Source organism: Siphateles boraxobius, unplaced genomic scaffold (assembly GCF_051911475.1).
Source record: "Siphateles boraxobius isolate OS27281-9 unplaced genomic scaffold, OSU_SipBor_1 37, whole genome shotgun sequence".
NCBI classification, from domain to species: Eukaryota; Metazoa; Chordata; class Actinopteri; order Cypriniformes; family Leuciscidae; genus Siphateles; species Siphateles boraxobius.
In genome coordinates this window covers 4,823,677-4,850,382 of record NW_027508997.1, presented here as the reverse complement: position 1 = coordinate 4,850,382, position 26,706 = coordinate 4,823,677, and the positions used below count along the sequence as shown (strand labels likewise).

At 37.4% G+C, this 26,706-nt stretch overlaps 1 protein-coding gene across 2 annotated transcripts in view; it reads left to right on the top strand.

Moving 5' to 3' along the window:
• Positions 1–25,104, top strand: part of sema4ga (sema domain, immunoglobulin domain (Ig), transmembrane domain (TM) and short cytoplasmic domain, (semaphorin) 4Ga) — a 35,180-nt gene extending 10,076 nt beyond the window's left edge. For both annotated transcript variants that reach the window (XM_077197181.1, XM_077197182.1), the window contains 13 exons: positions 7,271–7,419; positions 9,237–9,299; positions 9,374–9,472; positions 9,584–9,677; positions 9,823–9,936; positions 10,854–11,008; positions 13,800–13,975; positions 16,206–16,353; positions 17,909–18,131; positions 18,395–18,510; positions 18,688–18,842; positions 19,425–19,486; positions 20,073–25,104. In XM_077197181.1, coding sequence (XP_077053296.1) covers positions 7,271–7,419; positions 9,237–9,299; positions 9,374–9,472; positions 9,584–9,677; positions 9,823–9,936; positions 10,854–11,008; positions 13,800–13,975; positions 16,206–16,353; positions 17,909–18,131; positions 18,395–18,510; positions 18,688–18,842; positions 19,425–19,486; positions 20,073–20,986 — 2,468 coding nt within the window. In that variant the 3' untranslated portion in view covers positions 20,987–25,104. The remainder of the gene's footprint in view (positions 1–7,270; positions 7,420–9,236; positions 9,300–9,373; positions 9,473–9,583; positions 9,678–9,822; positions 9,937–10,853; positions 11,009–13,799; positions 13,976–16,205; positions 16,354–17,908; positions 18,132–18,394; positions 18,511–18,687; positions 18,843–19,424; positions 19,487–20,072) is intronic.
• The last annotated feature ends 1,602 nt before the right edge of the window (positions 25,105–26,706 follow it).

Sequence of the window (26,706 nt, the reverse complement as noted above, 5' to 3'; positions counted from 1 at the left end):
GATTATCACTGTGAATGGAAAATGAGATATCAATTAATCTGAGTTCATATCAAACCCCTGCTTAGCAACAGGCAAGAGATGAAAGTGTGTTAGAAGGAATAGACAACACTTTAGTTGGCCCTCGGCATAAGTGAGATAAGACATGACCAAATGAAAAAAATTTACCTTTCAAAAATCTAGATTGCATAAAGCGGGTCAAATTGACCCGGAAGGCTATGTTTTAGAAAATATTTATTTCAGATTTCGTGTATTCCTTAAGAAACTTGTTTCTGACATATATGATAAAATGTCATTTTCATATTTTTTGGTCATAGGATGGAAAGAAATTCAATTTGTGTATCACTACCCCAAGACTGTGTAAAGGAGGTCAAAATTACCGGTATTCATATCCTAGTCTTTTTTTTATACATTTTTGTCAACAATAATAATTAACAAAAAACTCCATGGATTACTCAAAAATCGCGTGTGTGTGTGTGTGTGTGTGTGTGTGTGTTGTGAGACATGAATTGCCTAAAATCTTCTTTTTTTTTTTCAATCAAAAATCTCAAAATAATCTTTGTCAAATATTTGTATATAATGAACATTAAAGTGTATAATTCGTATATAAAAGTTTAATACATAGCCGTGTGTCTCAAACATAACAAGCTGTGCTCTCTTTCTTCTAGCATATATCCATTTAATGTTTTTATTTAGGAATTACATTAATGGACATTTTTACTATTGTTTATCCTGGGAAAATATAGGAATTTATCAAATATCAAATTGAAATATTTCTATGACTGTTTATTGTAAAATTTTGTTATTGTTATATTTATTTATGTATTGTTTTTTTTGTAAAGATAATATTGTTAAATTATTGTATACTATACTATTTTTATGATTATTTAAAATTGTATTACTTTTGAGTTTACAATGAATATTCTGTTTATGCTAATATGGTATAAATAAATATAACATACCTTTTTTTTGTAAGCACTATGTACAACTAGTCTGTCATTATTGCAAATTAAACCTTGATGTTGATGCAAGATCATTAAATTTAACATAAACATTTAATTTGGACTGTATGTCTCAGGAACCCCAAAGCAGATACAGTATCCTGCACCTCTTAAAACCAACTCTCTGAGGCTGCTTAATCATTAATGAGTTCAGAGAGCTCCGTACTTTAGTTTATACCCTAGTAACCCTCAGAGACATGAGAGAGAGATAGTGACAGGCTACCTGAGGGAGGACAGTGTAAATTATATTTACACTGTATGTATTGTAGCCTACTCCTTAAAGACATACTGAGCACACTCATTATGCTTCTGTTAAATATCAAAGCTCACACTGCTGTGAAACTGCATGATGTGACTGGTTGAAACATGATGGTGAACGCCGTGTTCCTCGCTGGTTCTCGGGAGACCTTCATTTGTTTATTTAGCAAATACACACGTCTCTCTCTCTCACAACACATGTACAAGGCCTCTGGGACGACAGTCTGAATCATGTTGTGGATGTCATATTGATTTGTTAATTAGTTAACCTTTACAGTTGTGTGTGTGTGTGTGTGGGTGGGTAGAGCGCAGACTGGATGGGAGTGTCTTGAGTAAATGTACTACTGTAATGTCAGTTGTTAAGGTCTGATGTTATTCATTGTATATTCACCACATGGCTAGCTGAAACATTCCCTTCTAACTGACAGGTTTGGTTAGGCCCTTAATTCTAGTGAAGACAGATTTTAATGTTACAGCTTAGAGTGATATTCTAGAGAATTTTTGAGTGGCCAGAGTTTGGTGAGGGCCTGTTTCTCTTTTCATTATAACAACATTTACTGGAAAAGAAGAGTGATTGTAGAGTGGATCAACCCTCTATTCATGCTAATGGTTGATCAGAACGTTCAAAAGAACAGCATTAATGAATACTTGCTGAATAAAAGTATTCATTTTTTTTTTTATCTTACTGACCCCAAACTTTTGAACACTAGTGTATATCGTGAGTTTCTTGTTAGCAGTGTTGTGTACTGCAGTGGATGACAAATAAAACATGCTACAGTCAGATGGTGTTTCTTATAGTGAGTGAGTCATTTTGGTCGGCTGCTGCCTCACCTTACCTGTCACAATGGATTATACTTCATCCAGAGAACAGGAAATGCTAGTATTGTTCTCTGTTACTTCATCGTTACACCACAGTGGATCTTATACTAGACTGAAATACATCTGGTAAAAGCTGGAGAGTGTATCAGTTGTCTTAGTTCTGAGATATTGTTTTTAGAGTCATCACTATTTGTTTGAATAAAAATTAAATGCCTGTTTATTTCCCGGAATATTTACATAGAACATTCTTAAAAATATTTGCTATTGTGGTTGGATTGAACAATAACATCAGAGGGTTATACCATGGTATTGAATCATTTCATATACCTGTGTATATAAATGTAGGTTTCACCACATCAAACAGACTCTTTTATGTTTTTAGAGTTGTTAGTCTGTATTATGTATTTAGTCTTCATTTGGTCTATTTATTTAGAATTTCTTATAAGTGTATAATTTTATGAAAATAGGGGAGGGGGGGCTACTTCTACGACTACTATCTACTGTGTAAACATTGTTAAAGCTAGCATTTTCTATTAGCGAACAACAGCACTCGGTTACACTTTATTTTAAGGTGTCATTGTTATAGTGTAATATATATTTATACATAGTACTTAAATATATATTTTTTTTTATAATACGAGTAATCTTAATTAACAAGATATACTTTAGGGTTAGGATAGGATTAGGGTTTGGTTGAGGGCAGGTTGCATGTAATTGTGCATAATTTACTGTTATTACTAGTAAGTACATCATGTAACATATGTAACAAGGACACAGTAAAATAAAGTATTACGCAGTATTCTTTGTACTTGGCATTCAGTTACGCAATTTAGCGATAAATTGTAGATTTTTGAACAAAGTTGTTGAACAATATGGGAATTTTTATGGGTTTAAGATCCAAAACATTACCATTCTATTTCTATATAAAACAATAATAAAAGCATGATATCATGTCCAAAAATATATGGTAAAAACTGGTTTATAAGCAGTGTTAGGTAAGTTACTCTAAAAAGGTAATTAATTAATAGCTACATAATACATATTCAACAGTGTAATTAGGTTGCTGTACTAATTACTCTCTCTAAAAAGTATTGCATTACTTATTTCTAATTACTTTCCAAGTTCCACATCAACCTCCACCAGTTGAACAATGCATGAAACCACTCTTTTAATTCTTTCAAAAAGTAATATAAAATTGAAGGTTACATTAAAAACGTAAAATTTTGATGTTAAATCCACTATAGTTTTAAATAGAATTGTTCTATACAGTATTTAAAGAAAGGTTGAGTAATCCCTTACTTTCCTTTTTCAAAGGAAACACTGTTTATAAGTAGAGCTACGCTGATAATCCCAAACTTTATGTTGGTAGAACTTTATGGAGGTTGAAGCCAAAACTTATTCCCGCTGAATAAACTCATTGTTTCTGTTTAATTTGCCAATGTTTCAATTATCTCCATCACGTCCTTGTAAGATCTCATGACCATGTTGAACTGACAACCATTTGTACAGCTTCAAAATCTTGAGATGATCTATTCAAGCATTTAGGAAAACAAGTAATTCCGGTTTGGGGAAATAATAGCGTTCTTCCACTCTGCACTACCATGTGCCTGAAAATGACAAGCACTTGTGTGGTTTGTGTCTACGTAATAGCAGGCCTGTAGACTGCTGTCAGTCAGGTTGCTGGTTTGGCTAGGAAAGGCTTTGCTTTATGCTGGGCCGGTGCCATTTTTACACATCTCTTGACATTTGTTTGAAGTTCAAAGCTGCTCTGCTCACCCCAGCACGGGAATATTGTGGAGGTCTCGGTGCTGTGCTCACGTAAACCTTGGTTGTGTTTGAATAACCTTGGCTTGTAATTTGTAAAACTGTTTGTGTTGAATCTGGTGGCTAGTGGCAAAGTACAACCTACATGTGATGTGTCTGTCAGTATCACAACGTTCAATATGTGTAATGTGTTTTATGACCAGACATCTTTTACATTGCTACACTTGCTAAGCAAGTCTCAGCCCAGTTGGGCTCCGTGGGTTTGAGGTTGCCATTATGCTTCTCCAGGCTAACACTGCCCACTGAAGAGTGGCTATATAATATCCTGGAGGACTGTGGGAAACACATTTTGTGATCTGATAGTGAATGTCTGAGTGAATCAATCTGTTCTATTAACATCGCTGGCTCTCTTATGGGAGGTGGAGGGTGAAGATATTAAAAGGAGAGATGACAGTAATTGGAAAAGACCACAAAGTGGATCATTCTGATATTTAACTTTGAGCCAGCGGATTAGACTCATAGCTTTTCTTAAGTTTCAAGAAATTGGTTTGATAAATTAAATCTTCCAGTCTCATGACCTCTTGCCCACTAATTATTATTTGATCATTCAATGACTGTTCGGCAGAAGCAGAGTTTTGAAGCAAGACCATAAGCACTATAGACATTGAAGGGAACAATATTATATTCAGAGTAATGCTTGAGTTATGTTTTTTTTTTTTTTTGTCATTCACCCCAAGAGGTCAAATTGTGTCTGGTTGGTATTGTCAAAATCCCTGCAAGGGAAGTCATTTGGTGGCTATATTCATAATGCTATTTATGAATCGAAGTACAGCCCTTGAATTAGGAAAACCTGACATTTATAGAGTGTGAAATTAATCTGAGGGAGCATTGAGCCAAGGCGGAGCCGTTGGGTCGGTGGACTGAGGTGGAGTCCGGGGCTCTGTGGTTGGAAACAGAGACGGGATCCTAACGAGGCGGAGCTGGGGACTGGAAGAGCAGAGACGGATCCGCCGCACTGCAGGGGACCAACTGAGGAAGGGCTGATGAATTGGCTGGATTTGGTAGAGGAGTTGGAAGAGGGAGGCTGGGTGGGCACGCAGGAAACTTTGAAGCTCTGGGCTGGGCGGAACCAGCAGTAATGGGAGGTACAAGGGTATCACTTCCTCAAATAAATCCAAAACATTACCTCTAGGCTGGGTGGGGCTTCCATTCATCCATTCAAGTCCACAAGCTCCACTAGTACTGCCTCGGGGACAGGCGTTCTTGCAGTCTCACGCACCTGGTCAGACGTGTCGATGGGCACAGGCTCCGGGGCGGTGGAGTTTTGCTGTAGCTGACTGGCCTCTGGGTCTGGAGTGGGACTTGTGTCCTCCGCCGGGCCGATGGTGAATGCCGAAGTAATGTTCACCAGTACCCACTTCACACATGCGGCGAAGTTCTCACTGGGACCGCTACCTGGAAGAGAGGTAAAACACGCAGAGCAAGCGGTCCGGATAGTGCGTTTGGCACGCCAACTTCAAAAAGTCCCTGGTATGTGGTTCCAGGGAGGGGTCTTTCTGCTCCAGGAATAAAAGCTGGACAGCGGGGAGGCCTGTGGTGACAAGAGGTAGAAAAGAAAAGATGCTGCAAAAATGATCACTATATTGGTCCTGTCTTCTGTCACGTGTAGATGTATAAAGCGGATGAAGACAAAGGAGATCAGCAGTTTTTAATCCAACAGGCAAGGAAAGTTCAGGAAACGGTAATAATATTTTTTTTTTTAAATAATACAACCACGTAACACACTGACAAGACAGAACAAAGAAGTGAAAAAACGGAATATATATATACAGTATATGGATATATAAATAGATATGAAATATGAGACTAAACAAGGGAACTAATGAGGTGATTAACGAACACCAGGTGAACAGAATAAGCTGACACAGACTTGGAAACCATAGGTCACACAGGAAAGCAGGGATAACCAAACCACAATGAAACATAGCAGGCATGTTACATTGATTACAATATTTTTTTTCTCAACCCATGCAAATAAGCAAACAAAATCTGTATTTTTTTGGGCGGTTTCAGATAATGCTAATGTGCATTCAAAAGTAAACAAAATAAACATTCTGTTTATTATAAGTGCATTCTGCAGTTATGTTGTCTGCCACTTTAAATGCTCAAACGCTTCAAAATCAGGTGGAATCTGATTGGCTGTCAGTGTCAATGTTTTTTATCATTCATCAGCTGAAAAAATATAGCTCTGAATGTGATTCCTATAAAATCCTACAAAAAGTAATTATTGCTGTGGTGTGGACTTCCCTATTCTCACAGAATTAGAGTGATTATTAATATTATAGAATAGTTATCATTACCCTTGGTGGGAAGATGTTTGTCAAGAATTGAGTTGCTGATGGTTTGAATGTATTTGATGGAAGTTTTGGTCGTTAATATTATAATTTGTTTGTTTGATGTTAATAGACGTAAAATCTAAGAGTAGGTTATCATTTCTACCACAATCAGCCTACACAGTCAGACACAAAAATAGGAGAGTGAATGAATGGTACAGCGTAAGCATTAGAGAGAAGTTTAATTAAGTGTTTTGAGCATGTGTGTGTGAGCAGGAAGCATTGAGAAAATGCAGACGATTCTGCATGTTAGCGAAACACAGCAGTGCTACGTCAGCAGGGAGTCACAGGGCACCTTAATTAGCCTCTCTTTTTCTGTGCATCTCTACTTCCGTCTGTCTCTCTTACGCTGTGCCTGTGGCTGGCACCCATCTTTCTCCCATTGCTGTGTTTGTCAGCTCTGCTGTCATTGTAATGCTCTGGGTCGTCAGCCAAATCTGGCTGCGCTGCATAACCTGTCCTGTCCCTGCATGCAGTGCTGCTACCTACACATGAATGAGATGTGTGTCCTGTGTGTTGATGCTCTACAGCGCATGGTGTTATTTTTGCAGTGCACAAATCGAACACAACGTGTCGTGAACACATCATCACAGTAGTGCGATACACAACAAGCAGTTGTGCAAACAAGGAACCAGGAGTGTGTGTGTGTGTGTGTGTGTGTGTGTGTGTGTGTGTGTGTGTGTGTGTGTGTGTGTGTGTTTATTACATCACCTTTATGTTGAAAGGGCGTTCTGCCACCTACACTTATGGAATGAGTGATTGTCTTTTACTAATATTGGTGTCTTAACTGATGTTATGCATGTTCATTTGTGAATGATGGGGACACACACAGTATCTACAGCATGAATCCCTCAAGATTAATTAAAGATTTGGAAAAGCAAAGCTGAATTTGAATGCCAATAAGTCAAACATGGACTCACTGACACAGGAAACATCTCGTCTTCTCAGCACCAAGCACCCACAGATCTTACTGAAGTGTTTACAGATCCCTTTTATGGATAAAATATTTCTTTAACTGGTATGTCCTGTGTGTTTCAGGGCTGTTGGGCTGCAGGCGTTTCAGAGGCTTGACACTGAACTACAGTTTATTGCTGCTGGAGGAGGAGACAGGCATGTTGTACGTGGGAGCTAGAGGAGCTTTATATGCCCTGCAGGCTAGTGACATCTCCAGCAGCTCTCCGCAGACCGTATGTAAACACATCAGCACTTCATTACAGAGCTTGCCAACCAGAACTGTATTGATATTCCTGAAATATCCTATTTTTATTCCTCTCTTCCCCTCTAAAATATTCTGTAATTAATTCATCAAAAACTGATTAAGATGCAGACTGCATTCAAACATTGTGAATAATTTCAGTGTTGCAATCTAATTTTGGTTTATGCAAACTTTATACTTTTTGAGAAATATAGAAATTTGAAAATCTCTTGGGAATGTACATTGCTAGAGGCCTTTCACACATGATATGGAACAAAATGCACATCTTGAGCTGTATTTTAAAAGTATATTAAGTTGATGCTTTGTCAAAAAACATCTTCTAGAGCAGTGGTTCTCAACCAGGGGGCCTTAAGATTACTTAAATGATTTACAGTAATAGAAGACAAAACAAGCATTAAAATAAGCTAAAACAACTAAAAATCAAGATGCTTCTTATTTTATTTCAACCCCTCAAAAAAAATAAAAAAATGGATATGTCTTGACCTTCTAGACATGGACAAGTAATGAGTATTATTCAAATCAAACTCCATAGACCTTTGGGGTGCATTTCTGAGTGGAAAATACAGAACATTGAGTTTGTATCTCACAATTCAGTTTTTTTTTCTTGCAAGTCCTTGCAAATATATATCTTATAGTTCTGAGAAGAAAAATCAGAATTGCAAGATATAAACTCAATACTCTGCTTCTCCTATTAGAATTGCGAGTTTATATCCCACAATTCTAATTATTTCCTTCTCAGACACTCGCAATTGCAAGACAAAAGTCAGAATCATGAAATAAAAATGTGATAGGTTTAAATATTTAATGAACTATAGGGCTAATATTATGTACTGCATATGTGAATATAATGTAGATGAAGTAAAGTGAAGTGAAGTAAGGTAACCCATACCCGGAATTTGTCCTCTGCATTTAACCCATCCAAGTTAGTGCATACACATTAGGAGCAGTGATTAGTGAACACTTCCTTGTTCAAGGGCACCTCAAGTCATTTCCTGCCGGTACTGAGATTCAAACCCGCGAGTCTGACTCTCTAACCAATAGGCCCAAACTGCAAAAACTATTGTGTACTGTGTTTTTGAAAATAAGAATTCTAAAAAAAATCCTTAATCAGCTCCTTGACATCACAGCCACTATGACATCACTGTAATATTTGAACGCTGATTTGTGATTGGTCTTCTTTTTTTTATTTATCGGCATACGGAATTGTTGTTGTTTTTACATAATGTTTACATAATATTGGTGCATGAGCACAGCAAAGGAGAACAGAAGACAAATTATGTGTTGCAGTATCCTAAACTTAAAGGGATAGTTACTTACCCTCTTGTTGTTCCTAACCTGTATAACTTTATTTCTTTTTTGGAACACAAAAGAAGATATTTTGAAGAATGTTGATGACCAAACAGTTTTGGTGACCATGGACTTCCATTGCATTTTTTGTCCACACAATGGATATCAATGGGAACCAAAACTGTTTAGTTACTAACATTCTCATTTTTTGGTGGACTATCTCTTTAAAATTACAAATGGTTTTAATACAAATGGTTTTAAAGATCACCAAAGACCACTTTTTATAATTTGTAAATTCTTTCCTCCTGAGAATTCATTAGAATTTTGTTTCACTGTGTTCCACTTGCACCTAATGCACAGTAGGTTAATGTGAGAGTTGTTTGCAAACACCAGTTAGTACAATTTGGCACTGCAACCTTGAGCAGGAAGTTGTGTTGCCAGGAAAACATTTTTACAAGTCTTGACATTTAAAGAATTCTTGTTAATCTTTTACTTGGACAGATTGACTGGGAGGCATCAGACGAGCAGAAGCAACAATGCTTGAACAAAGGGAAAGATAACAAGGTTAGTCAAGATCTTCATCTATTGTGTTCTCATCTCTAGTACACATACTGATGTAGACTTCCTCATCCTAACAGACGGAGTGTTACAACCACATACGATTCCTGCAGAGGTTCAACAGCACACACTTGTACACTTGTGGTACACATGCTTTCAGCCCTCTTTGTGCATACATCGTAAGTAACTGTAATGGCTACTTTTTAAGCCTCTTAACACCAATAACTCTTACTTTAAGATGAGAACCTTCACATTTAGGATTGTCTAAATCATTTTGTTGTGTTTCTCAGGATGTGAGGGAGTTTAAAATCTCGTCAGCCTTCGAGGAAGGTCGAGAGAAATGTCCATATGACCCCACCAAAGGCTACACTGGCCTGCTAATTGGTATGGCATTGATAAATAAATTAGCAATATACATTTCATCCTTGGTTCATTTTTATTAAAAGCAATGTATGATATTAATAATATTAAAATCTTAAAAATGTTAAGCTGATTCTTGAACTATATTTTGGCCCTCTGATTCCCTTAGATCAGCAGATGTACACAGCATCTCAGTATGAGTTCCGGAGCTTTCCAGATATCCGACGCAACTCTCCGAATCCCACATTGAAAACAGAAGAGGCTCCAACTCAATGGCTACAGGGTGGGTCTACTGAAGCATTTTATTAGTAAAATATTTCATCCCTCACCATCAACATTACTGTATGTTTGGATATCTCAAGTCATAGTAGGTTAATAATATTTGGACATTTAACAGTACAGTGGCGTCCACAAGTCTGAGACCACCATTTAAACTGGGAAATAAACAAAGTTGTTGGATGATTTTAAAAATTTAAAACAAAGAAAAATTGGAAAATATTTAACGTTCTGGATTATATTAGGTCACTAATCAAATTGTTCTCCACTATATGTCTACAAGTCAAAAATGTAATTTTAAATGCAAATATAATATAATCATATATTATATAGGCTACCATTCAAAAGTTTTTATTTGAAAGGAATTAATACTTATATTCAGCAAGGATGCATTAAATTGATCATAAGTGACAGTAAAGACAATTATAAAGTTCTAAAAGATTTCTATTTCAAATAAATGTTGGTTCTCAGAAAAATATTAAGCAGTACAACTGTTTTCAATATTGATAATAATTTAAAAAAAAATTCTTTACCATCAAATCAACATGATTTCTGAAGGATCATGTGACACTGAAGATGGGAGTAATGATGCTAAAAAAATTCAGCTTGGCATCACAGGAATAAATGAAATTTGAAAATACATTGGAATAGAAAACTCTCTTAATAATATTTCACAATACTACTTTTTGTACTGTATTTTTGTACATCATATTAATGCAACCTTTGTGACCATAAGAGACTTCTTTGAATACATTAAAAAGAAGTTGAACGGTGGTGTAGTTAATTTAGTATAATAATAAAAAAGATATTTACTTTTAACTTTTCATTTTAATGTGCACCATTGCATTGCATTATATTTTTATTTCACTTGTCAGTATTGTGGAGTGATGTACTAACAGAAATCTACTGTCATGTCCCACACAGAAGCTGATTTTGTGGGCTCAGCGCTGGTGAATGAGAGCGTGAGCAGCTCAGTGGGAGACGATGATAAGATTTACTTCTTCTTCACCGAGAAGAGCCAAGAGCTCAGTCCATACTTCAGCCACAGCAGAGTAGCACGGGTCGCACGTGTGTGCAAGGTACGAAACTACAGCGGATCTCTTCACTCCACCTGTCACTGTACCTTTTCTTTTTCATGTGACTCTAAATTAAATCATTTAATTGAATTCTTAAAATTAGTGGGTGTAAATTCAGAGTGTGGTAAATATGCTTTGCATAGTAAAGTGGAACAAAAATGGTTGAGAGTTTAATCTCTTCCACAGGGGATGGAACAAATGTTTTATTCTCTCCACAAAATAATGATACAGATGGCAAGACATGGTCCTCGCATTTAATTTGTTCAGAGACATCCATTGCCCTGCCCAGAAAAATTACACACATACACAAAAGTTCTTCACAAATGTGTTTTTAAGCGCTAAACGGTTTCGTTTCGTTCACAGCATTGTAAGGGTTCTGTCTTCAAAATGCTCCTTTATTTGAAGTGTGGTTTTCTAATAGGGTTTTACAGCAGTGTGGTTGCCAGGCATATCTTTCTCTATCTCTCTCCGATGACTCCCTTCCCACAAGACTCGCCTCTCTGTCTCGCTTCTCAACCCATCAGTCTAGCTCTACACATTCAGATCAAAGTGCCAATTGAACATGTCTGCAATATCACCTCTTTTCAAGACTGCTACTCTACAGTGTTTATTTACCATCCGATCTAGCTGTTTAACATCTAGCTGTTAGCATAGGAAATTTAAATTGTGAGTGTATTTGGATTCAACTGACATTATTGTGAAATTAGAATTTACCACACAGAATTAAGTTGCATTTTTCTAAATGGGGATGCACGTGAATTCAACTTTTCTTTAAAATGGGTTAAATCCTTTTTATGATAATATAGGCTACTACATATCATATAGAGTACACTAAATATACAACAAAAGTCTATAATTTGATACTTTAATGAAATAATCTATTTGATTTTTAGTTTTTAAATCAGTCGTACAGTTTTTATTTTACAATTGCCCCTGACCTCCCAGCTGTGATACATTTTTGTAAAGTAGCCACCAGCAAACTGTTAGCAGCTGTCATTAATATCAACTTTTACCCAAATAACATGCACTGTCATTTAAATGTTTGAGGATTGTTTATGAAAAAAAGTCCCATATGCTAATCAAGGCTACATTTATTTGATGAAAAAAAACAGTAATATTTTAAATATAATTAATCATCAAGATTGAAAACAGTTCATATTTTGTGGAAAAATGTTTTCAGGATTTTTTGATGAACAGAAAGTTCAAAAGAACAGTAATTTATTTAAAATAAAAATCTTTTTTAACATCATAAATATCACATACTGTCACTTTTGACCAATTTAGTGTCCTTGCTGAATAAAACTATTAATTTATTTCAAAATGAATAAACGAAATCGTATTGACTTTTGAACAATAGTGTACATAATAGTAGCTTAGATAACATAGACTGAATTACACTGTATTCAAATGGATGGAGGCCGGGGCTGGTGAAGTGTGTTAAGCAGGCTGAGGATTGAGGGTAAAAGCAGTTCTCTGTGGCAGTTCACACAGCAGGGTCACATTAATGAGTAGTTTATTGTTCATTATCTACATGCTAGTGGGGCTGAGTGCTGTTAATACACACTAACTGACATAACTGTCTAACTGTCTGTAAAAAGTCTCAATAAAAGATTTCAGTTTCTTTATACTGGTGTAGGCTAGGCACATCCTTATTTTGAGTTCCTGGGTCAACATACTCCTGTTTGAAAATGTAGTCCTAACCCTATCCATAACTTATCCCTAAAATCTGAGGGAAATTATTGGTAAATAACACTGATGTAGAAGCACCTAAGCCTGATTGCAAGCCTCAACTTTACATAAATTGTAAACTTTTCCCTCAAATCTGATTTGGTTGAATGGACTGTTTTCCCAGGATCAACTAAGACGTTGATCCATGAATATGGTGTACTTGGCAAAATCAGGTTCTGCATAGGCTAGAAATGTTTAAATTTCCAAAAAGATCTGCAGTGGATTATCACCATACATCTGCTTCTGAATTTCACCAGTTGAGATTGCATCATGAATCAACAGTCAAAAGCCTTTTTTCCCCACAGTGAATTAAAGGTCATTACATTATAATGTTATTGTTATTACTGAAAACTAAGTACTGGAGAAACCAAGAATTGCTAAGAAGCTTTGGGTCCCGTCAAAGTCATTCCTCCATGAAGATTTATTTTCCTCTTTGGAGGCAGCATTGAAAATTGACATTATCCCCTTGACATGATGGGGGATTCCTTTACATGCAAAACCCCCATCCAATTTAGTGCATTTCCTTTTCCCACAGTCACACTGACAATAATGTTTGCTTCCAACAGCCATGCCAATAACCAGTGATCCATGTTAAAAATAAGTTATAGGCTTTCTGCAACTGTTTGCGCAACACACTTGAATAGTGTTAAATTATATTAAAACATTTTTATAATATTTCTGTCACTAGGTGTGCCTAATGAAAATTATTTTCATTGTGTTTACATTTACTTTTACTGTTTACTTTTATTTGTAAGTGGCTTCATATGCTTAATGAATACATGTTAAATGTAGACCCTCTTTCAAAAGTTTTGTTTTGTTTTTGAAAGAAGTCACCAAGGCTTCATTTATTTGATAAAAAAAAAAAAACATTTAAACAGTAATATTTTAAATGAGTGTTTTCTATTTTAATATATTTTATAATGTAATTTATTTCTGTGATGGCAAAGTTGAATTTTCAGCAGCCATTCTTCAGTGTCGGAATTTTGAATGGTAGTGTTAGCATACCTTCTGGAATCTGCTGTTGCGCCTGATTTCTTTCAGCTGTTTTCTGTTCTTCATCTTGTAGAGAGACAGAGGAGGTCTTCTCACTCTACAGAAGAAGTGGACCTCCTTCCTGAAGGCACGTCTGGCGTGTTCTTTACCGGACTATGAATTTCACTTCAACATGTTGCGGAGTGTGTTTTTTCTGGAGGGCTCCAGCTCTCAGGACTCTGTTTTCTATGGCATCTTTGGCCTGGAATGGTAAGATCACTTTTATAGAATCCTTTAATATTCGTTTTTCGCATAATGGACTATTTATTTACTCGCAATTGTGTTTTGATGTCCATTACATATGTTATCTGTCATGATGAACGCCACTTCTTCTGGTTCTCCTTCTCAGAAAGACTGGATCTTAGTGATCTGCAGTGGGTTCAAGCTCTTAAACTCTTAAATGAAAGCAAACCATCTTTCTTAAATGATCCTAGCAGTTGTGTATGGAAGCTTAAAGTGTTTTGCCGTACATGCAGGGTAACATGCAAATGACACCTCAGTCGATAATGATTAAAGGATTCTGCGAGGTAGCATCGTGTCATTTTGCTGTGACTGTTGAGTTTGTTGAAATAGATTTAGTCTGTTAGTAAGTTCATCTGTCAGCCTGGACAAACTCTTTGCTTTGGCTCATTCTGGCCGTATACATCAAGTGAGCCGACAGCATTTACAGTCCACCAGGATCATCAGAATGAAAATCGCTGATGCGTCCTCTGGCTTCCTGCTGCACAAAGCATGTTTTATTCATAAGCAGGTCACAATCTCTCAGGAGATCAGAAAATTTGCTCTGGACACGTATAGCCAGGCTTTGACTCATCATTGATAAAACTGTAAAATTCTAAAAGTTGTTCTTTGAAGCTTGAGGGCCGCATTTCTATTTTTGTCAGCATGAGAGTAAAGAATTTTCTTTTTATTCAATCGCTTCCTTTTACACATATTTTCAGCGGTAAACTGGTTATAGCACATAGGTTACACACGCGTTACGTCTGCTGTTGTGACTGACGTGACAATTTTGACACCCTGCTGAAACCAGAGGGGAGGTTCTGATGAGCTGCAAGGCAATCAATCTGTGGGTTGCGGCTGCCTGAGGTGCAAACCGCAAACGCACGAGTAACAGTGATGAATGACAGGACTGGATGAACCATAATGTTTGCTACTGCTACACTAGAAAATAATTAGGAAGCAGAAGAAGAGCGAGCAAAACCAGGACAGATAAATAAAATGAGTGTGAGTGCGTCAGCTGAGCTCTGATGACCTGATCACACTGACCCTGGCAGGGTAAGGTTGAACGACTGTTGTGTCACCATGTCATCAGTTTGGGTGTAAAGTTTACATTGACGTGGGTGTTTGTTTTCCTGAGCATTAGGGCAAGTCTGAATCAGACTTGGAATCTCCAGTAAAAGACCTTTTCTCTTAAAGGGATAGTTCACCCATAAATGAAAAATTTTCATTGTTTACATAATGGGTTCCCAGTCCTGTTCCTGGAGATCTACCTACCTGCAGAGTTTAGATCCAACCCTGACACAACACAGCTGTCTGTAATTATCAAGTCATCTTAATTAGCTGGTTCAGTTGTGTTTGCTCAGGGTGGGATCTGAACTTTGCAGGAAGGTAGATCTCCAGGAAAAGGATTGGGCACCCTTGAATTACATCATTTGATCATGTTGATGATTTTTTTTGTGGACTCCACAATGTTAGATTTAATGTGCTATATACAGTTTTATAGACATTAAATCTTATAAATCATATATCAAATAAACCCATTGATCTATCAAGACAATCTTGAAATTTCGCTAATAATCGCAAAGTAGCGTTACCCTGATGATACATTCAAATCATGTATCACATGATTGTATGGCATAATGTCACATGTACTTTCCACTATATCCAACATTCGCGTACGATTGTCCCATTTTTTTAAACCTACAGTCACTTCTAATAAGTGCTCCTTCCTCTTTTTCTCAATAGGTTTGCACTGATCACTTGAGGAGCTTTGTCTATGTTCCTATCTAGCCCCCTTCACCCACTCACTGTCATCCCTCACCTCTCTCACACGCTTTTTAATAAATTTGTAATCTATTTTTCTTGTTTCCATGGTTACACAGTGGGCTTATGAGGGTTCTATGCTGACATGCCAAGACCTTGAGAAACAATGAGCGCAGCACAAGCTGAGAGGTTCTTTGGTTAATGAACCCAAGTGTACCAACTGGAAACTGGATCAGCTACAAAGCGCTCACACCTAGGCTGATTCACCACTTTCATGAATGCACCTTCTATTCACTAATTTTCTTTGTGCTCCCTTGAAATATATCCTAAAGAAATGGCTGAGTGTGGGTGTTCATAGTCCCAGCGTTGGTTCAGGGTTTTACCTGACATCATGTAGTGTTGGATTTCTCTCCTTTGTACTGCATTGAAAGAATACTCACCAGAGCTTCTTTTTCAGGAAAAATGTAAAAGCATCTGCTATCTGCCAGTACTCCATTTCGGATATCCAATGGGCCTTTGACGGACCTTACATGGAGAGCAAAGAAGACTCCAGCTCTAAATGGGCACAGTACACAGGGAAAGTGCCAGAACCTCGACCCGGCTCGGTAAGGCCTATACAGGATTACAGCTATACTGATCCCCCGTTTCATCTTACACTGGCCTGATTATCCTCATCCCTGAAACTCTGCCTGCCTGCTGACTCTGATGGGGAAGCACAAGTCAGAACTTCACAGGTGGAGCTACCAAAGCTCTCTAACCGCTGTGCGAGGTACAGGTTGAGCGTTGATCTAGTTTCATCCAGAAATCAGACGCTGATGAGCAATTTTATAGAGTGCACATGGAGAAAAGGGGTTTATTTCATCAAAGCTTTTGCCATGGAGATTAGCAGCAGGCAGAAAATCATTGCTGATCGGCTGCATTATGAATTTTGAATCCGTAATAACCTATTTCTAATGAGTGAGTCTGAATGCGAGTGAGGGTTGATATTGCACCTTTAATTGATGTATGTAAGTTTTCAGAAATGTAAAGGAAAGAAGAATTTTGGTTTTCCCTGGCCTATTTTAGGTTTTTGAAAAAGAAGCCTTTCCTGTAAGTTGTTCTTTGTGAACGCTTAGCAATTTCTGGCAGATAATTAAAATAACTGTTAAATTGTCAATTTTCAGTCAAGAAACTGAGAATAGCTGAATGTCCTACATTCTCGATGGGTTCTTGGAAATTAGTTGGTAATCCCACTGAGCAAGAAGAAGGGATCATTTCAGACCCTGCATTGTTTGTGTCTGCTAGCCTTTCAAGGATGTGAAAATATGGCTGCATACAGTAATGGCCAAAAGTGATGTCTGTTGGGGGATATTTGTTTTTAACTCTTTTCCCGCGTTTTTGAAAAAAATTGCCTGTCATCGCCAGCATTTTTTATCATTTTCATAAAAGTTTCTTGGCCCACAGAATATTTTGTTGTAAGAATATCTGAACATGCAATACATAAAAACAAAGAACAGACCCCTCTGCTTTTAAACATAAAACCCTGTTTTATTCTAGCTTCATGTATTCTTTTTTTATTATCAACATTTGAATGTGGGTGTTTAATAAAAAAGCAACATTTTGAGCAAAAAGGCTGAGAAAATCACATTTTTGTCAGACTATGTCTGGATCGGATTCAGAATGATTATCAAAATATAAATGGAGTAGATAAGTCCATCAACAGCCCCAAAGCTTGCTCAGTCCTATAGCTTGTCCTGGGTCGACATTTCATTCAGTAACGTTATAGGCATATGCTTACATATGCTATCGCTTGTTTCTGCTTTTTCTTCACCTGTGTTTTGATCAGGTGATCAGTCTTTCGGAAGATGCATAATAGCACCCCCTACCAAATAACAGTGAAAACAGGGAAAACTGGAAAATACCTTTAAATCATCACAATATAAGGAAAATATTATATATGTTTTTAAATATAAGGGCATTATTGTGTTATCACAATTAAAACAATTTACTTGACTCCAAGCACACTGACTATGCTTACTAAATCATTAAAAAAAAAAAAAAATATTTGAATAAAGGGTAAAGAATTAAATTTTCATAGGACGGACATCACTTTTGGCCACTACTGTGCATGTATTGTTGGAAGGTGACTTTACCTTGCTTGTGCTTTACATTTCTCTTCAGTGCATCACAGATCAACTTAGAGCGAGAGGCATTAACTCATCCACCAACCTGCCAGATGACGTACTTCATTTTGTCCGTCGCCATCCGCTCATGTACAGGCAGATCCTTCCTCAAGGACAGCGCCCCCTGCTGTTTAGGAGGAATGTGGACTACACTAAAATTGCCGTACACAAAGTGACTGCTCTAGATGGTCAGATATACCACATGCTCTTCATTGGGACAGGTACTGCAGTGACCTCCCTTTAGCTCTTATCTATCAAAAACCTGGCAGTTTTTTTGAGTTTTTTTGATCAGCAGGGTTGTGAAGGTCCAAATGAAACATAATCTGTAGTGGTAATTTACACAATATATTCAGTGAAGCCCAAAAAAAAAAAATGAACTACTTTGCTTTCTATAACAATTTTTATTAAAGTATTAAATCATTTATCTGAAATAAAAGTGGTGTGACACTGGAATGTCTTTCATCTGGTTTCGATGTTCCTCCAGATGAAGGTTGGCTACAGCGGGCTGTGATGGTTAATGGTCAGCTGCACATCATTGAGGAGCTGCAGCTGTTCGAGGAGCCCCAGCCAGTGGACAGTATAGTCATCTCTGAGAAACAGGTGAGAAAGAAGTGTCTACATTCTAGAAGTTGTGAATACATTATTACAACAGATTGTTCCCATTGTAAATTTTGCAAGTCCATTACATCCTGTTTAAATTTATATGGGTGTAATTTGATTTTATGCACAGCCCACACAATGTGAATCTTACTACCCACTTGAACCTTTCTTTGTCAGAGAAGTGTGTATGTGGGTTCGCCCAGCTCAGTGGTGCAGTTGCCCTTGTCCACATGCAGCAGATACTCCTCGTGCTTCGACTGCGTGATGGCACGCGATCCCTTCTGTGGCTGGGATGGACTGGAGTGTGTGGACATTACATCACACAACAGCAGGTACGAATGCATGGTCATAAATACTAGTACCTTTGCTGTCCTTATTAACTGAATGAAACTGTGCGATTGTGATTGACGTCAAATCTCAATGCAAGTACACTGTTAATAAGGACAGCTTGATTTTTTTATGCATGTCATGGAACAGGGAATGCGTATTTGAAAAGTTGGTGTACTTTGATCAATTAAACATTAGTAATGCACAATATGTACCATATTAGTTGTCTGACAATTTATTATTTTCTGCATCAGAATATTTAATTATATTTTATATTTAAATATTTCATTGAGCATGCTCCTTTCCCATATTTTTACATTTAGATTACCTTTGCTGTCTTCTAATGCTCATTTATCTGAAATAAATCAAGTACTTAAATATCCATTTTTTTCATTCTGTACATTATATTGATGTGATACCTAGATTCACTTGTATCATTTAAAATCTCTGTTTATAGTTTTTAATGTTGTTTTTTCGTTTAGATAATCACTCATTTATCAGTGACCAGCCTTTATATGAAAATAATTCGTATCGGTCAGAATTCTATTGTTGGTGTGTCCCAAATAATAACCTCTCACTATCTACAGAGCTAATCTGACCCAGGATATTCTGAATGGAAACCAGGGCTGTGAGGAATCCACAGCAGATGGTATGAAAAACATTTGTTGTATTAGTCAGTGTAACGGTGGTTATTCAGTGTTATTTTAGTATTATGTATATACTATTATGGTATTTATTAATATTTTGAATGAGCATTCATTTTTATATTCTCAGTTTTCATTTTAATTGTGCTATTGTCTTTGTTATTGGTTTTTGTTTTCTTAAACAAAAAGTGAAATAAAAATCATTTAAAACTAATTATACTTTTTTGAGTAATTTAGTACAACTTATTTTAGTTCAGTCAGCAACATTTGAAATTTTTTATTTAGGTTTTTTTCAGGTTTATTTCAGTTAATGAAAACTATTTTAATAGTTTTAGTCAACAATAACAACACTGTGAATGTTGCTTTCCAAATCAATGTAGTCAATTTGTCTCCTTATTCCTCAGTTAGTCATAGCAAATGGTATATGTCAGATAAGGTGGGATGGGATGAAGTGGATATTAGCCAAAATCTAAGGTTACAGGTTATTCCTAATTAGAAGTGTCCAATGAATTACCATTACTGCAGTGATATAATCAAGCCAAGTAACCCTGAATGACTAATATCCCTGTAACTGCTGTTTGTGTGTCATAGACCAAGTGTTACACCGCTCTCGCTCTGTGATGGCGGGCGATGACGTGCTGCTACAGTGTGAGCTCAGCTCCAATCTGGCAACCCCTGAGTGGACGCTGGATGGAAAGAAACTGCAGGGATACGGGCTGGACTCTGGCTACCGCGTCGGCACTGACGGTCTCCTGGTCATCGAGGCACGGTCTTACCAGAGCGGCCACTACTGCTGCTTCTCCCTGGAAAATGGTGTCCATGTACCAGTGGTGATCTACAGCTTAACAGTTCGCCAGGAGCTTCCTGCACCTCCTCCTGTGGAGCCAACGCAGCCACACTTGACCACAGCGATCTACTGGACCTTTCAGACTTCCCAAAGTGAATCCCCGGAGGACTTCAATCCAACCCCAATGTCCCCTCGCTTCGAGTTTCTGTCCATGAGGAACATGGAGGCCATGTACCTATCCCTAATCACAATCCTAGGAGGCCTTTGTTTTGTTCTAACAGTCGTCTTGCTGTACGTGGGATTCTGTTTGCAAGGGCAGAGAGGTAAATACTCTTTGCGGGCCGCTGCTCATGCCGAAAAGAAACGGGGTGCTCACATGGAGCTCAAGACCATCTCCAGCCACTGCAACGGGAAAGCCGACGCTCACGACGGCCTGCTGCAGATTGTTCCCGGAGAAGCAGCAACGTCACCCAACAAAGAGCTTCCTCCTGCTCCACCTCTCCCACCGCCTTCAGAATCAGAGTACGTCAATGGACTCTCTGCCACCTTACCCAGCGTCTTACGCAAGATGAATGGCAACAGCTATGTGTTACTGAGACAGACGGATGGAGATACCACATCTCCGCTCTATTACTCCTTCACGGAGGAGCTCAACAGGATCCTGGAGAAGAGGAAGCACACGCAACTGTGTAGTAAACCTGACGAGAGCTCGGTGTGAACCATACCTACCCTGTGGAGATGTTTTTGAACTGCTGGTGTCCTCCAAAATTTTCAAGGGATGTATCATTGTCTAATACCCCTTTTTTACTTCAACGGGATGCTAATAAGTATCTGCAGCAGCAGCTTTTATTGGAAGATAAACAAAACATTGGTGTTTTTTTTAAAAGGACAAACTGCCTCTCCGTTTACATTTCAAAAGTAGAGCTTTTGACTTTCAGCAGACTGAGGAATGCCCATCGGTTATAAAATAGCAAAGAACGAACACATGGAAATTCTACCTCAGCAACTTATATCACACAGCTCTCGGATTATTTCAGCGGGCTTGTGTTCAAATCGGGGTTGGAGTTGGGGATGTATAGTTAGGGACACGCAGCAAGGGAATCTTCAAAGCAAAAGAGCCCATCTTGGGGAATCAAGTAAATGGTTCCGTTACAAACTGGTTAGAAGAGACGTTTACAAGGCAGAATTGTAAAAAGCTACGGGATGAACTCAGATAGAGGTGTTGTGCCTGGACGGAGCAAGTCCTCTGGAAACTCTAGTGCTGTTAAGCACTGAATGTCTCTGATATGTCCTTTATTTTAATAGTTTCTAATTTATGCCAACACTGACCATATCAGTAACAGCTTGTAATAATAATCATAATTAAGAAGAGCAGGGATAACAGACTTTAAATACAATGAGAAATGCACTTGATGGTACTAATTGTGTAAATAAGGCTTTTATTAATGGGGTGGGAACCAGGGAAGATGACAGTATTAACCACTGAGATGCACTTTATGTACCGGTAGCATTTGTTTTCCCTGAGGTGCTGCTTATTCTGACAGATCTGGAGAGGATGGAATGGATTACAAGGACGGGAACATTGCGAATTATGTGAAAGTGACAGTACGATAAAACTGTGTTGCTCTCTGAATTGAAAATGCTGCGAGGGAAGACTACAGTATGTGGACAGAATGAGTACCTGTATGACCCTGAAAAATGGACCACTAAACATGCTAAGTCTGGATTTGTCTGATTCGGATCTGTACGTCTCTAATAACTCAACATGCACAAGAACTGACATGATTCCTTATTGGATTCTTTAATCAGAATTCCAGTCATTAGCTGCGAGGTTTCCATGGCAACCACAGAGTAGAGGTAAAGCTGAGGCTGACCTTTTTAGATTATCCTTTTGACATGACCAATTATTTCAGCACCTCTTACAGTCAGGTCTTAACAGGGATTAGCAAATTAGCGGGACGTCATGAAATTGGGCTTCTGCTGCCAGTAAATAAACTAAATTCAGTTCTAGTCGGGTCATGATGAACAATGAGTATTGTAACATGGTGTAATTGGGGGGTTTGATTATCCTTCTCTTCCAGTAAGTCCATTAAACTGTTGTGTAAATGGTCATCCTGGAACTGGTCCAGCTTCAGCTGCCCACACTTGCGTGCAAGAGCATTTTGGCGTATCTCCTGCCACTTAAGGAGAGCGTAGCACCTGTTTCTGTCTGTTTAGATCAGAATATGCAGATTGCAGCGGAGCCGAATGGAGAACATTAAGGCCACATGTTTAGAACAGAGCTAAGATGAGCAATGCTGATAGTGTAGTTTGCTTTCTTCCTTAATCTTTGTGTTCAGACTCATTGTTTTTGTCTTGTTGACTGATTCTGTCTTTTTTAGTAGAGTTGGACTTATTTTTTATTCTAAAGTGCTTTAACTTTAAGGCATAGTGCACCTAAAATTTTTAAATTTTAGTGCACCTAAAATACTTTGTCAGAATTTAATTATTTACTTACCTTCATGTCTTTACAAACCTGTACAGTATGTTGTTACTTTTTCATTGGGCTCAGTCATTTTGAAGTATCTTCCCTCGTTCTTTCCATACGACAGTTCATAGTGACCAAAAAGGATGCAATAAAATGAAAAATACAACACACATATAAAATCTTCCGAAGCCAGATTCAAAATGAATCACAATGCTAAAATCTCTTGAATATTCTAATTTTAAAGCATTGAGAAATGCACTTGATTAATAGTTTGTGCGAATAGAGCACATAAGACATGTGGACCACTTTTATGATGCCTTTATGGAGTTTTGTCATTTTTGGGGCCATTCCTGCCATTAATCTTTCATTTTTTACTCCCACCATCTCTCCATCTCTGAATCCCCCACAATTTCCATTTGACAAATGTCATTCATGTCCGTGCATACACCTCCATCATAGTCTCTAATGAGAGCAGAATAGATCTGCATCCACGTCTGACCTTGACTCTCCCAGAGAGTCACAAGCTGTGATTAGATGCTTGTCTTCATGCAGCTCATATGGTCTGTGCTTGCAATGTTTACATCCCGTGAGACTTATATTCCTGCGAGAGAGGCACTCCGTCAGAATCTTCTAACATGCCAGGACAGGTTTGTGGATGAGAAATATCTCGACTGCTGCCCGCATTCAAAGTGATTTTAAAGTTCACTAGAGAGAGAACGAGATTGACATAGAAAGATCAAAAGAGAGACTGGAGATTGCATTGAAATAGATTGGGAAATGGTCATTAAGCCTTTTATCCTCATTTAGGGCAACTACACAAAGCACTCAGCAGTGCTCGTATCTGCTTCCAGATTCAAAAATGTCACATTAATGTTGCTAAAATGCCATTGGTTCTCCAGGGTGAAGCTACTTTTCAATTCTAGGCATGAGCAATTTTGGTCTGTTCATCGCATATTGCATGGCTTCAGAAAAGTTGATATAACATAAAAAGAGTCATAAAACACTCTTCTTTAGTCTTTTTTCATTAAATACTATTTTTTTAATGGCAAGCTACATAATGATTTCAATTTTAGCAAATAATAGCAGCATACATGTTTGGAATGACACAAAGGAGAGTAAATAATAACCAAATGATTGGGTAAAATATTCCTTCAAACAAAACAGAACCTTTAGCCTTTAGCCATTGTGGGTTTATTTTTTGACAGATGTCAAGAGAGTCGGATGAGCTTCTGTTTGATGCACAGTCCCAAGAAGTGAAATTAATGGATCAAGACAATATGAAATTGTTAAAATAGGAGAATTTCAGTCCTTACAAAATAATAGATCTCTTTGCCGTGTAATCCATGAAATATAATGGAGTCATTGCTGAGGTATACGGGAGAATTGTTATCGATCGAGTTTGTTACATTGTTTTTTTGTTGTACTATTAAGCCATTTGCTATTTCAATACGAACTACATAATTACTTAATAAATAATTAAAGATGTCTATGCCCTGTACAGATGACCAGAAAATACATATATTGAGTGTATTGGTCCCTTCAGTCATACTTTATTCCAGTACATAAAGTATAATTAAAAAATGTGTCAGTGGAAGTATTTATTTTTTAGCTTTGTACAGTTTTGTGTATATTTATTTAATTAGTGTTTCAAACTGGGATTTTCTAAATTGTGGTTAATGGTGCATGGCTGCATATTTGCAAACATTATTTACAATTTTCGAAAAAACAAAAATAGATATAATAACATAGATTATGCTGATCATAATAATGTTAATAATGCCCATAGCATGTTCAAATTCCTATTATTACAGTATTTTCAAAAAATGTTTTCAGAAAAAGATTTGTTTCCAGTTGTACATGTGCTACAATGTTACACAATATTCCAACTAAGATTGTATGCTTCCTATTTCTTGTGTTCAGAAAATATAGTTAAATCTCCTGCAGCGCAGACCATGTCTCGAGTCACTTCAGTACACAGTTGTATTCCTCTTCAGTCGTGGGTAGGTTTGTGTGTGCTGCCTCTGGAAATGCATTTAATGAAGCTGGTTAGACCTACGCCTGTCACCATGATAAAAAAATAAAAAATCAAACAGATTCATTATGTATTTGCTTAATGTTTCATTCTTGCCCCGTGTTTGTTCAGACAGTCAAAGCCCAAGGTATGAATTTAATGTGTATATTTTCCCTTTGTCCTATGGCAAAGTGTTATGCTTTGTGTTTATTTAACATTAATACTACAGGGACATGCTTGCAGGGGAGGAGGCTGAGAAGTGTGAATCCATCATGTTCAACATTGGAAACTTGTAAGTCTGACATTTTTGTTTAAATTCTACCTAGTCAATTCTTTTAATAAACAGTATTGAAGCTTCTGTTTGTGTCTTTTTGGATTGGTATTACGTTAAATAAATGCAACTTTTGGAAGTCTGAAATGCAGTCTGCTTTCATGAGTCAAGCATATTCACAAGGAGGTTAGGATACCTCGTGTTGACATGTAAATGCCTCTTGATACATCAAACACAGCTGGAACAGGTTGTTCTGTGGTCAAGTGGTATTCACTATGACAATGTTTTCTGTTTGAGTGTTTGAGAGGTGCTTCATTGATGAGGGTAGCCACAAATCACCAGTTCATCCATTACAAAAGGAGTAGGCTACACTCAGAAAAAAAGTTATAAAAGCTGTCACTGGGGAGTTGTCTTTTCAAAAGGTACACTTTTTTTACATACATATTAGTACCTAAAAGGAGCAGAAGTTTATTTTTTGAAAAGGTACTGCCCCAGTGACAGCTTTTGTACCTTTTCTTTCTGAGAGAGTATTTATTGTATTATTAATACTGACTAGTGTGCTATAATCTAATCTGGTCTATACATATCCTGCATAAACGGGTATTAATCCGTCACCATCACATACCATATTCAAAATGTTTTTATTGTTCGGACAATAGTTGTACCCAGAGCCGAGGAGGAAACGGTCACTGTGATTTTGCCCTGTAAGACAACATGTCCCCCTGGAACAACTTTTTAGTCTGAAAATTTAGTCCTAACTTATCCCTAAAATCAGAGGGAAATATGTGAATTATACAGATGTAGAAGCACCTAACCTCGCAAGTCTAAACATAAACTATAAACTTGTCCCTCAAATCTGATTGTATGATTGAAATGTTGTTCCAGGATCAACAAAGATGTTGATCCAGGAACATGTTGTACTTGGTCAAATGTACTTGGTGAAATATAGTGATGTTCACTATAGGGATATACTGTAACAGTAACCTCTGAAAGAGCAATCATATGAATCTCTAAAGACATTCAAACACCTACGGCAGCATCATAGTAAACCATGACGTCACATGACAAAATAAGGGTGCAGGGTTATGCTGGTCCTTATGTTGGTTATCGCCTGGTGGAATGATACAGGACAAAAGAAAGGTAGATAAGCAGTGTTTGTACGTGAGGAGTGTAGTTTTTTTTATTGCTGGAGTCTCTATGGAAAGTGTCTCATTAAGGACAGAATGCTCAAGCATACCTGTTTTTTTCTCGTCATCCCGATATTGCCCATCACAGTTCGGTATGGCATCAGAACCTTGTCTCCTCACAGCAGATCTTCGTTTGTGTGTGTGATGGAGGGATTTTTGCTTCCGTTTTGACTCCTTTACACATTTTATAAGCTCTTCACAAGTTCTCAGCTGATCAAAATACCATATGTAGGCTACGCACATATAACGAGCGTATTCCCAGATAAGGTGTCTGAAGCATCTGCTGTGCACAAACATCTGAGAAATGTCTTTAAAGCTACAACAATTTTTGTCATCAAATATCCAAAAATCACCTGAACAGTGTGATATATTTCCTGCAGTTGTGTACTTATCCCAAAAGTTCCCAAATATTTTTTAATTTCAGAGAAATTCCCATTTTAAATAATGGCTCGTCCATGTTCACTTGTCGCATGTCAATGACGTAATATCCGCGTTATCCCTG